Genomic DNA, 12906 nt, shown 5'->3' with positions numbered 1-12906 from the left:
ATATATATATGTATATATATATATATATATATATATATATATATATATAGTTATAAGTGGAATCGAACTAATGAGTGAGCATGCAACAAAAACCTATTTTAGAAAAGAAAAGAGTCCTGGACTGGGTTGATTTCTTCTTACTTTTTGTTTCTTCTTATTTTTTCTTGATAACTTTAATAACTTTTTTATATAACTGTTTTTTTTTTAATGTAATTTGTATATGTAGGCTGCACTATATAAATATATATATATATATATATATTTATATATATATATATATATATTTATATATATATATATATATTTATATATATATATATATATATATAAATGTATATGTATACACATAAGAAAATAGTAAAATATATAGTGCAAGGAAGTGTGTTAATTTAAAGTAAATTTATAGTCACACACACAGAATACAATTATTAGCTATAAAATGATATAAATAACTAAATATATATATATATATATATATATATATATATATATATCTATATATACTTTTGCCATGGCATTGGCAAACTACAAACTAAACGTGATACAAGACTGTTACCAATTAATGTTAGCATTAGCATACTATAACTATGTGTGTATATACATATGTATAAATATATACGTCTATATATATATATATAAATATGTATATATACATAGAGATAATATTACTTAAATTGTTCTAATTCAAATGGCATAGTTAAATGAAAATCTACGTTTTACCAACCATATATACTACTTATATATATACATATAAATATATGCATAAATGTTTTAAATGTTTTATACTCTACAATAGAGAGCGAGAGCGAGAACTAGAGAGAGAGAGAGAGAAAGAAAGAGAGAGAGAGATGGAGATAGCACGGTAGATAGCATCTCTATTTCAATCTTAAACCTCAAACAAAAAAAAAACACAAAAAAAAAACAAACTAAATAAAAAAAAAGTTACAGTTTTTGTTATGTGCATAGGTGAATAAATGTTTTAGTCTTACACTGTGAAAATGTTTGGAGCGCAAACTGAATTCAATAACGGTTTTTTGTTCATATATAACCTCAATTGCTGTTGTTGTTGTTAAGCTGGGCAACAATGAAACAAGCGCCAAGTACAATTTACAACAATATATATATATATATATATATATATATATATATATATATATATATGTATATATATATATAACTATGCTATACACATATATAGAAAATAAGTAAACACAATTGTTAAATGTTTGTTATGCATTTGTTTTATAACATTTTTTGCTTTTCGTTTTTATTTAGTCTTTTTTTTGGAATTCAATTTACTATTAGACTAAATAAATAGTGAAATAAACTTGTGTACCTATATATAAATTTATAAATGTATATATATATATATACATACATAATACAATGCTCGTGTGCATTATAATTTATAGCTAAGTAGATCCATTAAATGTTACGGACACGTGTGAACACTTTTAGGGCAAAGCAAGTTAACTATCTACAAAATGGTAAATACTTGTGTTTATTAAACGCCACAAAAAAATACAAAAAACGACAAAACAAAGAAATTAATAAATAATAACACAAAAAATACAATTTTGCTTATGCATTAACAAATTATACAAAAATCTTAAATATGCAGCGAACTAGTTTTTTTTTGCAGAGTGCACAAAAACTGTGCCCGGGTCCAGTTTCGTTTATTTTAATTTGGCCATGCTATGAGTGCTTCGTATTAAACTGTTCGTGGGAACAGCTTAGTATTATTTTGGAATATTAACTGCAGCTGACAGTGCATTTGCACATCAATTATAGTTGCATTTTTTAATAATTAATTGCTAATATTAATGAAAACTTTAATAAAATCGTGTTTGGCAATAGTCTTACTGCAGCAGTAAGATATATGTGAGGGAGTGTAATGTAATCTGTGCCTGGGAACAGATTGGCTTATTTTGAATGTAGCTGGCAATGCCTTAGTGCACATCAATTAATTGATCGTTGCAACAATTATCGATAATAGCGAAAACAACTTATCGCTGCAACGTACTGAATTTAAAATTATATTTATATTGATTTTTAGCTAAAATATTACTTAAGCACGCATTCTTAGGCCAAGATTAACGCCCGTGGCAGAACGCAAAACTATTTTGATTGACGGCTTCACGTCGACGCCCAACGGCAACAGCTCAAAATGTTGTAGCATTTTGATCAAAATTGTCTTCAGTTCGAGCAGCGCAAAACGCTGGCCAATGCAGTTGCGCAGACCTGCACTGAAGGGTATATAGCTGGCAGCGAATTTGCCTGATCCAGCATCGGTCATCTTATTGTCCATATGCCTTTCTGGCCAGAAGCGCAAAGGCTCAACGTACAGCTGCGCATCCCGCTGCAGTTGCCAAAGCAGTATAAGGACATTCGTGCCAGCTGGCACCCGTGCCGCACCAGTTTTGTCCGTACCATCTGCCGTGAGACAGCATGTGAATGCAAGTTGAAATATATTGAAACACGTTTACCAACCTAACGGCAAATCCCTTTCCAGCAGACGACCCACAGCTGGTATGGGCGGAAACAGACGCAGAGACTCCTTGATTACGCAGTGCAAATAGGGCAGCTCGGCGAAATCAGCATGGACAACAGACCGATCCACATCCTTGCCATAATGTGAGTGAAGCTCCTCGTACAAACGCTGCTGCACTGCCGCATGCCGCGACAACAGATACAGGCAAAAGGATGCCGCGGATGTGGTAGTATCGTGGCCCGCAAAGATGAACGTGCTCACTTCGTCGCGTATCTGGGCATCCGTGAGTGGTGCGCCATCCAGGCGTGCCTGCAACAGTGTATCCAGCAGAGCAGTCCGTTGCTCTTCCGTGTGCAACAATTGGCAACGTCGCTTGATGATGTTATCGGTGAAGTCGTGCAAGCACTTAATGCCCATCCACTGCTTGCGGTAGCCACTGGGCCAGAGCAAGCGGAAAAACAGAGGCGGCAACAAATGCGGCCGCATGAAACGCGTCGCCAAAATGTTGGTCACGCTGCAGCCACGAAACAGAAATAAGTATTTGACACTGCAAAATTTGATATATTGATTAATGCTGCTTACTCCTTGACAGCCTGCACCACTGGCGCCTCAACATTCTCTTGGGCATCCAGACTGACGCCCATGGCTGCCTCGCTGATAATGTCCAAGGCGGTCAGACACATATAGGGATAAATGTTAAAAGCTTGAGCGTCGTCGGTGTCCGTCGCGGCCAGTGGCTTTAGCTTGCTGACTAGAACATTGCACTGCCTGTCAAAGATCTTGACATATTGCTCCAAAATGTTGAAGTGAAACGAGGGCGTTATTATCTTGCGCATGGCATGCCAATGCTCGCCCCGACTGAGTAGCAAACCATTGCCCAGCCAGCCATCAAGGGCGAAATAGACGATGCTCTTGCGCAGATGCTGCTTGCTTAGGAGCAAAGCATCCACATGCTTCGGATCTGCGGTTACCAGCACCATGCGTCCAAAGGTGGTGGCCACAAAGCTGCGTCCGTAACGCTTCACATACTCCGCAAACTTCTCATGAAGATCTAATTAGGATTAAGGACTACAATTACGACAAGACCACATCATCAGTCAGCTTGATACTCACTGTCCGGCTGGAAGTCGCGCATTTGCCAGACGCCTCCGATGATAGGTATTTGGGACACATTTGGCGCCACATGCTGCAGCAGCTGACGGTGCCTGTGCTCCTTCTTTAACAGCTGTAGCAGAAAACGCAGACAAACAACTACCAAAGCAAACGACAACAATCCGAGCAACATATTTGTATACTATAAAAAAAGGGATCGGGATTATATTAACTATATATATGTATAGCTACAATTAAATATTATAGACTACTTGATATATTAAACTATCTTTATTCAATGTATATTTTTTATTTATATACTATACTATACTAATTTGAAAATAAAAATATATTATATAAATATATTTTTCTTAAAAAGAAATACAATAAAATATTAAACAGGCCGTCAGTTACAAAAACGGTTTTAATATTTCAAAAACTTATCACTTTCCAACACTAGTCATCTAACCGCACTCCAGTAGTAATTGACTTTAGAATGAAACTTCGCAGTTATCTATGTGTGAGTGCATTGGCAAGTGGATGCTTTGATTGCAACTTCAAGTTGTATTATTGTTTATTGAATTTTGTCAACTGTAGTTAAGCAATGTAAATGACTATTTAAAAAGCCCGCACTTACCATTTTAACAAGCCTCAGTCGAATGTAAATCAAAAGTTGTATACATGCTTTATTAGTAGACTTGTGATTGGCTGTGCGAAATATAATTATACTTAATCACGAAATCCATATGTTTACGAGCTGTTTTATAACAATGCAGGAGTATTTACTCTTTTAGTCGACAATGTAATGCCCTGTAAGCTATCAGCTTGCTTCGATTGTTATAATTATCGATATGTAAGCAAAGAAATGAAACAAATAACAGAAAAATTGATTAGCATAAATATTGATTGCGTCAACGATATATCTGCAAGCTCATCATATAACAATAACAATTGGTGCTAATTAAGCCATAACTTAAAACTAACATCGATATTTAATGAATTCGATAGGCATACAAGATAAAATAGCTAATTGGAAATATAGATATATGGTCACTCTGCATATGGTATCTATTCATATTAAAAATTCGTTTTATTTTCCATAGTAAAGGCCAGAAGACATTAAAACGAATATATTATGAGAAAACTTTCTTTGTACATAAATTTCAAATACCCCATTATGTAAGCGAAATCAGCGAGGGTATGCACGTTGAATGTCTGAGATAGCAATAATCAGCAGTGAGAGCAATAATAACAGATGTTTATCGAACCAGCAGGCGAAAACAAAAACCAAAATAAGAGTATAAATAAATTGACATTTAAAATTTATCACCAACTTGAATACACTGCATGCACGATTAACTGCTGTAGAGTTATCCGTGCCGAGTACTTCGCTTAACTCAGGCAAAAGGAAGGCTGTGTCGTGGCCTTCGAACATCAATGTATCCACCTCTACGCGTATATCTTTAATGCTTAGTGGCGCCCCGCTTACCAGGGACTACAGCAGCTCACCAAGATGACTCTATACGTCCAATTCGTCGTGTATAGTTTCCTCTGTCTTTAGCTTCTGGGCCATTTGCTGCCGCTGAGTCTTGACAAGTGCCTCAAGTCGCTGCTTAATGGTAGTCTTGTATTCAACTTGTCCGGCTTCTTGGACTGCGCAATATGCCTTCCAAATGCCGCGGATCGGCGAAGAAGATGACCAAATGTGATGCAGGCAAGAATAGAATATCCGCAGATTCAGGACTCCATTGGTGCCGCGATGGATCAGTCTTTAAGTTCTATCTGTATTTTTGCATTTTGGATGAATTTTATATTTAAGAGAATTATTAGAGACTAAAGCCAAGCCCAGCTATGGTATATATGTATATATATGTACAGTTAAAGTAGATATATGGGTAAGACTACAGTTAATCAATTTCCAGCGTCTTGAGGCTGTGCGTCATCGTGTTGCAAGCGTTGTTGTTGTTGCTGCTGCTGCTCTTTTTGCATTTGTTTATTTTCCAATTGGAGGACTCCATCAAATATTCACTGATAAGGGAAAAATTGCATCAGACCAAGTGTATAAGTTCAGGTGCAAGTTAGCCTTACCGCTGCTGTTCGAGCAAGTGCATCCAGTGCTGCTTCAACTGCGACATTTTGCCTGCCTCTCCGCCGTACTCCTCCGGCAGCATGGAGCGTGGAAAGTGCTTGAAGGGCGTATCCGCACCGGGCAAATGGAAATGGATCAGCTTGAAGACCTCGCTCTTGATGAACGGCTTGACCACGGTCAGCACCTTGTCCAAATATGACGGACAGTTGAGCACATGTATCTCCTTGAGTCGCACCGGATGCGCCTCCTGTACGAATTTCATGTAGACCCGCAGCGAGCTGAGCACCGTCTTGGTCAGATGCCGCAGCGAGTATCCGGCCATGTCAAAGATGGGTATCTCGCCGTCGGATAGACGGCCGTCTGTCTCCGTTGCGAAGCGACAATCGGCGACCATAAAGAAGACCTTGATGCTGGCTGTAAAGTTGAACTACCAATGATATGTGGCAAGCGGCATGTGGCATGCAACAAGTTTACAGTTTGAATGGAATTGATTTAGTATAGCCGCTGCTTACCTTGTCCGCATCGTGGTCAATCAGGCGATAAAATAACAGCTTGTTGTTCTCCGGCGTCAGCCCGGGCAGCGGCACCAGATCTCTGCAAGCAGCCCATAAACCACAATTAGCTTTGCTTAGACATTGCCACAAAGTGGCAAACCGGTTGCAACGGCTCCGTCTGCTAGAGATGGGCGCAGCTAGTGAACAGCTTGGGATGTCGGTGCATCAATCATGGCACGAGGGGCAAGCTGACTACGTGACACGGCACGACACGAATCACACGATGCTTGTGAACGATGATTTATTTGAAATTTACTTCGTGTTTTTCGTCTCGTGTCTTGATTGAATGCAGGCGACACGCGCCCATCTCTAGCATTGGCGGCCATGCACTCACGCGACTTGCAACAGCTGCTGGGAGCTGGCATCCAACGGATCGCGTTCGATGAAGATTTGCGGATGCTTGTTGCGCATGGCGTAGTTCAGCTGGAGCAGACGCTGGGCGGCAGCCACATCGCCGCGCGTCGTGTGCAGAAAGCGACGCAGCAATGTGGACGCTAATCAATATTACGTGGTAATTGCAGTTGCCACAAATGGCCGGGCGGGAGAGAGAGAGAGAGAGAGAAGAAAAGGTGCAACTCAGTTGTGGTTAATGTGGTCGCCAGCGAGTTATGCAACTGGCTTTGTGCTGCAATTCAAGTTATTAAGTTAGCCTACAAAAGGAGTGATCTAGTCGGCAGTCACCGACTAGCATATACCCTGTAAACGTTCAAACTCTACAGGAATTTACTCTTACCCAATTTGAATTTGTGAGTTTGAAGCCTCTTGTCGTTAGGCTAAGCATGTTCGATATATATATATATATATATATATATATATATATATATATATATATATATATATATATATATATATATATATATATATATATATATATATATATATATATATATATATATATATATATGTATATATATTCTTTTACTGAAATTCAACTTGATTTATCTTCATGCTAACTTTGCTAATTTTTCGAACTGCCCTCGTATGTGCCTTCTACACACATCAACCCACAAAGCATACAGGTTATAAGATATCTGATCACAATGATAGCCCAAGTCCGAGGCACGACCCGTCGTTGAACTGGCCAAGTGCTAAGCACAAATACCATCTGGACAGAGGGTTTACGTAATGCTAGGCAATCAAAAACTTAAATGTGATTATGTGTTCATTATGGCTAGCGACTTGAGTCTAGATAAGCACGGTGAGTGACTCACACAGAATGGACCTTCGGTTTGATGGGAATTACCAGAGACAAAAGAACTTTTAAGCTCAACTTTTCGATATTAGTTGGAATTGTTCAAAACATTATTATTATAATGGCTGCTTTTAATGGCAGTCAGTTTTGATATCAAGCAAGAAGTTAAGTATTCTAAGCAACAATTTTTGATTTAATAGATAATACTTTAAGGATTGGCCCTAGGTAAGACTTTATATGAATAGGATAATATGAATTTCTGAGCCATAAAATAGATCACAGCTCTTTCGAAGTGTGCCTAAATAAGCTAATTAATTGCGGAATTATCATAGATGGAGGTCAACAGGTTCCTAAAACCCATTCTAAAATTCTTTGAATCTTGTCCACTTAGCGCTCAATTAAAAACGTTGCTTCCTTTATTGATACAAGCTGAGCTTTAAGTTGTTGCGGAACTCGAAGTACTTGGCAATGTAAACATATAATTAAATGTGTTTTTTTGTTTTCCACTTTGCACTTCATTAAAAGTTGTTTTTTTCCCTTATCGATAATCAAATATTACTCAACTGCAAACTGACCTTTGAGTAGATACCAATTAGAAATAGCTTTTGTTAAAGATAGATATTCAATTGTTCTTGAGATTCTTTGGAAAATATATTTTAAGGAATATTTTCTATAGTTCCATTCACTAATTAAATGAGTCGTAACTCCGCTTAAAGTTCATTTCGGAATTGGCCGTTAAGTTCAAGCTATCAATTAACTCTATAATTTTGGATCCTGATCTTAGTTTATGTTCCCTTTAGATCGTTAATTTTTCCTTTACATACAAATATTTTGCGGCAGCTGCGGATGTGCCTTAATCAAATCTTGAAGTTCGGCCACACGCTGCGCCATCAGCTGTTCGTTGTCCTTTATGTGCACCATTCCAACACTGGTTCAAAAGAACAACAAAGTGGCACTTTAATTAATGAGCTCCAAGCGAGAGAATATAAAAACCGCGTCTATGCGCCGCTAATTCGCGACTGCAACTGATTTGTGTGTGAAGTTTTTCGGGCGACGCTGCTGCCGCTGCCGCTGCCACTGTCGCTGCCAATGCTGTTCGCAAAGTAAAAACAAAAACAGAAACAAAGCATCGGTGGGGAGGAGGGGAATGTACATAGCATGTAAGTTTAGGTTAAGGCATTGCACTCGCCATACGACCCAAGATCTACACGCTGTCTCTGTCTCGTTCTCTCCTTGCCTGCCAGCACAATTGCATGTGCGCATGCGTTTCTATGTGTGTGTATGAGAGATTGACGCAGCGGGATTACAGACGGCTTGGCTTTTCATGCGAATTTTTTTTGGTGTTTGGTCCGTTGTGCTATTTACGTAACCCAATTGCAATTGTTTCATGTGCTGAAAGGTCGATTGTGTGTGCGAGTGAGAGAGTGTGTGTTCTATGAAGCGTTCATGTATGTGTGTCCAGCGATTGTCTACAACTTCTTTTAATAACGTTGCTATGTTAAATCTGTGCACGTTTTTAATACCCTATAAAGTCGACTGCGTAGGGTATGTTCAGCGCGTCAACATAATACTAAAAAGCTAAAAACTGTGGCAGACAGATTTGATGCTGTCATTTGTGAACGAAAATGATTCAAATTAAATCATAGATATATTAATCATATCGAAGTAGAGGGTATGTGCTTGTGAGTTTAGTTTATTTGTTTATTTTTTAGTTTTCGGCGTTTTTATCGCGACATTGGCAAACAATTTTCGTATGCGCTCCACTTGCTATGCCCAACATTGCTGCCCCCTGCTGTCTCGCTTCCACTCCCTTCTTTTGCCATCCCCGTTGCCGCCTCGTCGGCTATACGTGTTTCGCAAGCTAAACTGGGCGACACGACAGCAACAATAACAATAACAACACCACAGACATGTATTAAAATGAAAAAGGTGAAAAATTAAGAAGCAGCACATCGACAACACCAAAACAACAAATGAAACAGAAACAGAAACAATGATAACCCACAGTCGAAAGCGACACTTTTGCAGAATGCCTAATGAAAACAAAACCCACAACAGTTTTACAGCGTCAACAACGAGAACAGTTATTTAGGCGAATGCAGATGAGTGAATGCCCTACAGTCTGAAACATAAACCATGCTGTATAACAGTAAATTATTATTACTATGGCTTTAATATCTATTCTGCTTATAATTGTTCTTATAAATGTAAGAGCAAGAGTTAATCCAGCTTAGCTAAGTTCAATAAAATAGCTGAGCTACTAATATTGCAAGGGTATTCGAAGCGCTCTGAATTGAAGCTATGAAGTTGCTTGTGGCATTTCCATACTTTTAGCGTACTCGTATATTTAATGCAGTCATAAACCAGGCGCACGCAGCTTTAAGACAGTAACAATAACAACAACAACTACAAAAGACCCCGCATATGACACCAGTTAAATATGTCTGTTGTTTTTATTGAAAACGGTTTGACCTTGGCCGACAACAAATACGCACACGCACACACATACTCGAATTTTGTAACTTGAGAAAATTCGCGTTTGCTAAGACCAAAAAGTGCGCCAAAACCAAAGAAACAAGCTCCACTGCATGCCACAAGTCTTAAGTCAAACAAGAGAGTGGAAAAACACGTAATTTTTAGAATCAGTAGCAAAAGTCAAGTAATTGTTTGTTTTACAACCTGTTATCTCAACTGACCAATTGAATGAATCTCTAATGCGCCTGGAACACCTAAAAAAACATTGTATTGTACATTTTTCTTTATAAATTTAGGAAAAGTGCCTCCGTCATTATCAATCTGCAATTTCGGAATTTTTTGATGACAATTGCAGGTTAAGTTTTTTTTTGCCTTTTAATGCATATGTCCATATATAAATATATATTAGTGTGCGATTCTGTAGTTATATATGTTTTGATTGTGCAAACCTTGCAAAATTTACCGGTGATTGTATAAACGCTGCAACTGAACGTACAACCAGCTAAATGAATGCAAATGGGAGGTACCAAAGAAAACGCATTTCATTGAATTTCTGTTTGTTTATTTATTTTACAAATCAAAGTAACAGTTAGAATCTGTTGTGCTAAATCATTTGATTTGAATTTTGATCTTCATTCAATGGTATTAAAAACATAACTCAAAGCTGGTCACATTGACAACAGATGATGTACATTTGACTTACAAGCTGAATTCTTGACATTAATAAAAGGAATCCCCGGCTAACTAACATTAAAGTACTTATTGGTGTGTAAGAAATCGTACATAAGTTAATTGTTAATAAATAAAATATATATTTTGGGCGCGCCTTTTTTTGAACGAACGTCTTATAGCAAGCAGCTTTAGTCCGTTTGGTCTATATAGTGTGTCTAACTGGCGCTGCCACTGCTCAACACTGAACAGCCGTAAACTGTCAACTGTCAAGTACGCGCCATGTTTTTGCTCACGCACGCATTACAGTAGAAAGAAGAAGCACGTGCCACAAAATTTAAGCAGGCGAATAAAAAGCAAACAAATTGCATGTGTTGTAAGCAAAATCTGCAAGAAGACACCTAATTGCAGCATTAATTAAACCCAAACGCCACCACCATCGGCCATAGGTAATTTTTAAAGGGCAGAATCATAACAAACTTTGTTTGCAAAACAGTCCGTGAAGAAGAAGTAGAATGCCGCGCTACAATAACAGCAAGCAGAGAGGGTGAAAAAACGGAAAAATTGCAACCAGTCGCAGCGACAACGGCAGCGCAGACTCTCTGCCGATAAGAGAGCGGCAATTGCTCCTCGCCAGAGACAAATTTAATTGCAAATAACCAAAAAAAACCGCGTGGTTAGCTTGTTATTATTATTATTATCATCGTTATTGTTGTTGTGGCATTTGAGTATAAGAAATAAGAGTAATACGAGAATAAACCAACATATTTGCAGAGTCCAACATTAATTTAAGTTGAAAAACGGAAACGAGTTACGCCATGGTGCCCATAGGAGCCGTTCACACCGGTCATCCCGGCGTAGTGCATCAACAACAGCAGCAGCAGCAACCAATGCCAACAGCACCCAGTGGACCAAACACGCTGCAACCTTCCGTCTCATCGACATCGACGAGTACAACATCGAACAAGAGCTCGATGTCGGTTAAGCCCAATTATACGCTCAAATTTACACTTGCCGGCCACACCAAGGCCGTCTCCGCCGTAAAGTTTAGCCCAAATGGCGAATGGCTTGCCAGCTCATGTAAGTTGCTGCTTATATAAATGTAAATTTTGGTTCTAATAATTTACATGACCATTTGTGTTTTGTAGCTGCCGACAAACTCATAAAGATCTGGGGCGCTTATGACGGTAAATTTGAGAAAACCATCTCAGGCCACAAGTTAGGCATTAGTGATGTCGCGTGGTCCTCAGATTCGCGTCTGTTGGTCAGCGGCAGCGATGACAAAACGCTCAAAGTTTGGGAACTAAGCACCGGGAAGAGTCTGAAGACGCTGAAGGGCCATAGCAATTATGTCTTCTGCTGTAACTTTAATCCTCAGTCGAATTTGATTGTGTCTGGTAGCTTTGATGAAAGTGTCCGCATTTGGGATGTGCGCACAGGCAAATGCTTGAAGACGCTGCCCGCTCACTCTGATCCCGTTTCGGCAGTGCATTTCAATCGTGATGGCTCCTTAATTGTCAGCTCCAGCTACGATGGGCTCTGTCGTATTTGGGACACGGCCAGCGGACAGTGTCTGAAGACGTTGATTGATGATGACAATCCGCCCGTTAGTTTTGTCAAATTCTCGCCCAATGGCAAATACATACTGGCCGCCACCCTCGACAACACACTGAAGCTGTGGGACTATTCCAAGGGCAAATGCCTAAAGACCTATACGGGTCACAAGAATGAGAAGTATTGCATATTTGCCAATTTCTCTGTAACTGGCGGCAAGGTAAATAACGTGTTACCTTTTAAGGCAATTGTAACATTTAGTAAAAACATGTATTTATTTCTGCAGTGGATTGTCAGCGGCAGCGAGGATAACATGGTCTACATATGGAATCTGCAAAGCAAAGAGGTAGTACAAAAGCTGCAAGGACACACAGACACCGTTCTCTGCACCGCCTGCCACCCCACAGAAAATATCATTGCATCGGCCGCGTTGGAGAACGACAAGACCATTAAGCTCTGGAAGTCCGACACATAGGGTGCATACGGTGTTTTGTAACAGTAACAGCAACTCATACACAATCACACACACCAACACACATTTCTTTAATAATCTTACTTTAAAACTAATTATTTTTAATTGACCCTTTTTTTTTTTTATATAAAAAAAGTAACCTGAAAAACACGATTCAGCAAAAAGGAACATTCTAAGTTACAATTGCAACTAAATGATTGCAATTATGTATATTTAAATATTTATTAGCTAATGTATTGGCCAGTTAAAAAAAAAAAAACAAAAATCAATAAAAATTCTTCAATTTTTATACTTTTATCACAAGTGACAACTACATTT

General features: G+C 38.6%; 3 protein-coding genes across 5 annotated transcripts; 1 reads left to right on the top strand and 2 right to left on the bottom strand.

The window, feature by feature from the left end:
* Nucleotides 1–1605: 1605 nt before the first annotated feature.
* LOC111596762 (cytochrome P450 4ae1) lies at nucleotides 1606–4301 on the bottom strand. The gene is made up of 5 exons (XM_023311111.2): nucleotides 4221–4301; nucleotides 3605–3785; nucleotides 3074–3542; nucleotides 2491–3005; nucleotides 1606–2433 (listed from the first exon to the last, which is right to left on the bottom strand). The coding sequence occupies exons 1-5, from the start codon at nucleotides 4221–4223 to the stop codon at nucleotides 2069–2071; spliced, it is 1533 nt and encodes a 510-aa protein (XP_023166879.2). The 5' UTR covers nucleotides 4224–4301; the 3' UTR covers nucleotides 1606–2068.
* A 507-nt stretch (nucleotides 4302–4808) lies between these two features.
* Nucleotides 4809–8353, bottom strand: LOC111596763 (alpha-tocopherol transfer protein-like). The gene is made up of 5 exons (XM_023311112.2): nucleotides 8243–8353; nucleotides 6561–6720; nucleotides 6185–6266; nucleotides 5672–6099; nucleotides 4809–5611 (listed from the first exon to the last, which is right to left on the bottom strand). The coding sequence occupies exons 1-5, from the start codon at nucleotides 8337–8339 to the stop codon at nucleotides 5491–5493; spliced, it is 888 nt and encodes a 295-aa protein (XP_023166880.1). The 5' UTR covers nucleotides 8340–8353; the 3' UTR covers nucleotides 4809–5490.
* Nucleotides 8354–8499: 146 nt separating this feature from the next.
* Nucleotides 8500–12656, top strand: LOC111596761 (protein will die slowly). 3 transcript variants are annotated; one of them, XM_023311109.2, is made up of 4 exons: nucleotides 8500–8578; nucleotides 11337–11642; nucleotides 11711–12336; nucleotides 12403–12656. In XM_023311109.2, the coding sequence occupies exons 2-4, from the start codon at nucleotides 11381–11383 to the stop codon at nucleotides 12589–12591; spliced, it is 1077 nt and encodes a 358-aa protein (XP_023166877.1). In that variant the 5' UTR covers nucleotides 8500–8578; nucleotides 11337–11380; the 3' UTR covers nucleotides 12592–12656. The 3 variants fall into 3 exon arrangements, with proteins under 3 accessions (XP_023166877.1, XP_023166875.1, XP_023166878.1); XM_023311107.2 differs by lacking the exon at nucleotides 8500–8578 and adding an exon at nucleotides 10834–11011; XM_023311110.2 differs by lacking the exon at nucleotides 8500–8578 and adding an exon at nucleotides 11088–11238.
* The last annotated feature ends 250 nt before the right edge of the window (nucleotides 12657–12906 follow it).

This window comes from Drosophila hydei, unplaced genomic scaffold, assembly GCF_003285905.1.
Source record: "Drosophila hydei strain 15085-1641.00,03,60 unplaced genomic scaffold, DhydRS2 tig00000339-arrow-arrow-pilon, whole genome shotgun sequence".
Lineage (NCBI taxonomy): Eukaryota > Metazoa > Arthropoda > Insecta > Diptera > Drosophilidae > Drosophila > Drosophila hydei.
This window is presented reverse-complemented; position numbering and strand designations above follow the sequence as displayed.

Excerpts from the sequence above, each read along its gene's own strand:
- LOC111596763 (XM_023311112.2), bottom strand. The coding sequence starts at position 8,339 with ATGGTGCACATAAAGGACAACGAACAGCTGATGGCGCAGCGTGTGGCC. Across the intron at positions 6,100-6,184 it reads TTGACCACGATGCGGACAAG|TTCAACTTTACAGCCAGCAT; the intron begins GTAAGCAGCGGC and ends TATCATTGGTAG. Across the intron at positions 5,612-5,671 it reads CACTTGCTCGAACAGCAGCG|TGAATATTTGATGGAGTCCT; the intron begins GTAAGGCTAACT and ends TTCCCTTATCAG.
- LOC111596762 (XM_023311111.2), bottom strand. Across the intron at positions 3,006-3,073 it reads GTGGTGCAGGCTGTCAAGGA|CGTGACCAACATTTTGGCGA; the intron begins GTAAGCAGCATT and ends TCGTGGCTGCAG. Across the intron at positions 2,434-2,490 it reads GGAAAGGGATTTGCCGTTAG|ATGGTACGGACAAAACTGGT; the intron begins GTTGGTAAACGT and ends GTCTCACGGCAG.
- LOC111596761 (XM_023311109.2), top strand. The coding sequence starts at position 11,381 with ATGGTGCCCATAGGAGCCGTTCACACCGGTCATCCCGGCGTAGTGCAT. Across the intron at positions 11,643-11,710 it reads CGAATGGCTTGCCAGCTCAT|CTGCCGACAAACTCATAAAG; the intron begins GTAAGTTGCTGC and ends TGTGTTTTGTAG. Across the intron at positions 12,337-12,402 it reads TCTCTGTAACTGGCGGCAAG|TGGATTGTCAGCGGCAGCGA; the intron begins GTAAATAACGTG and ends TTATTTCTGCAG.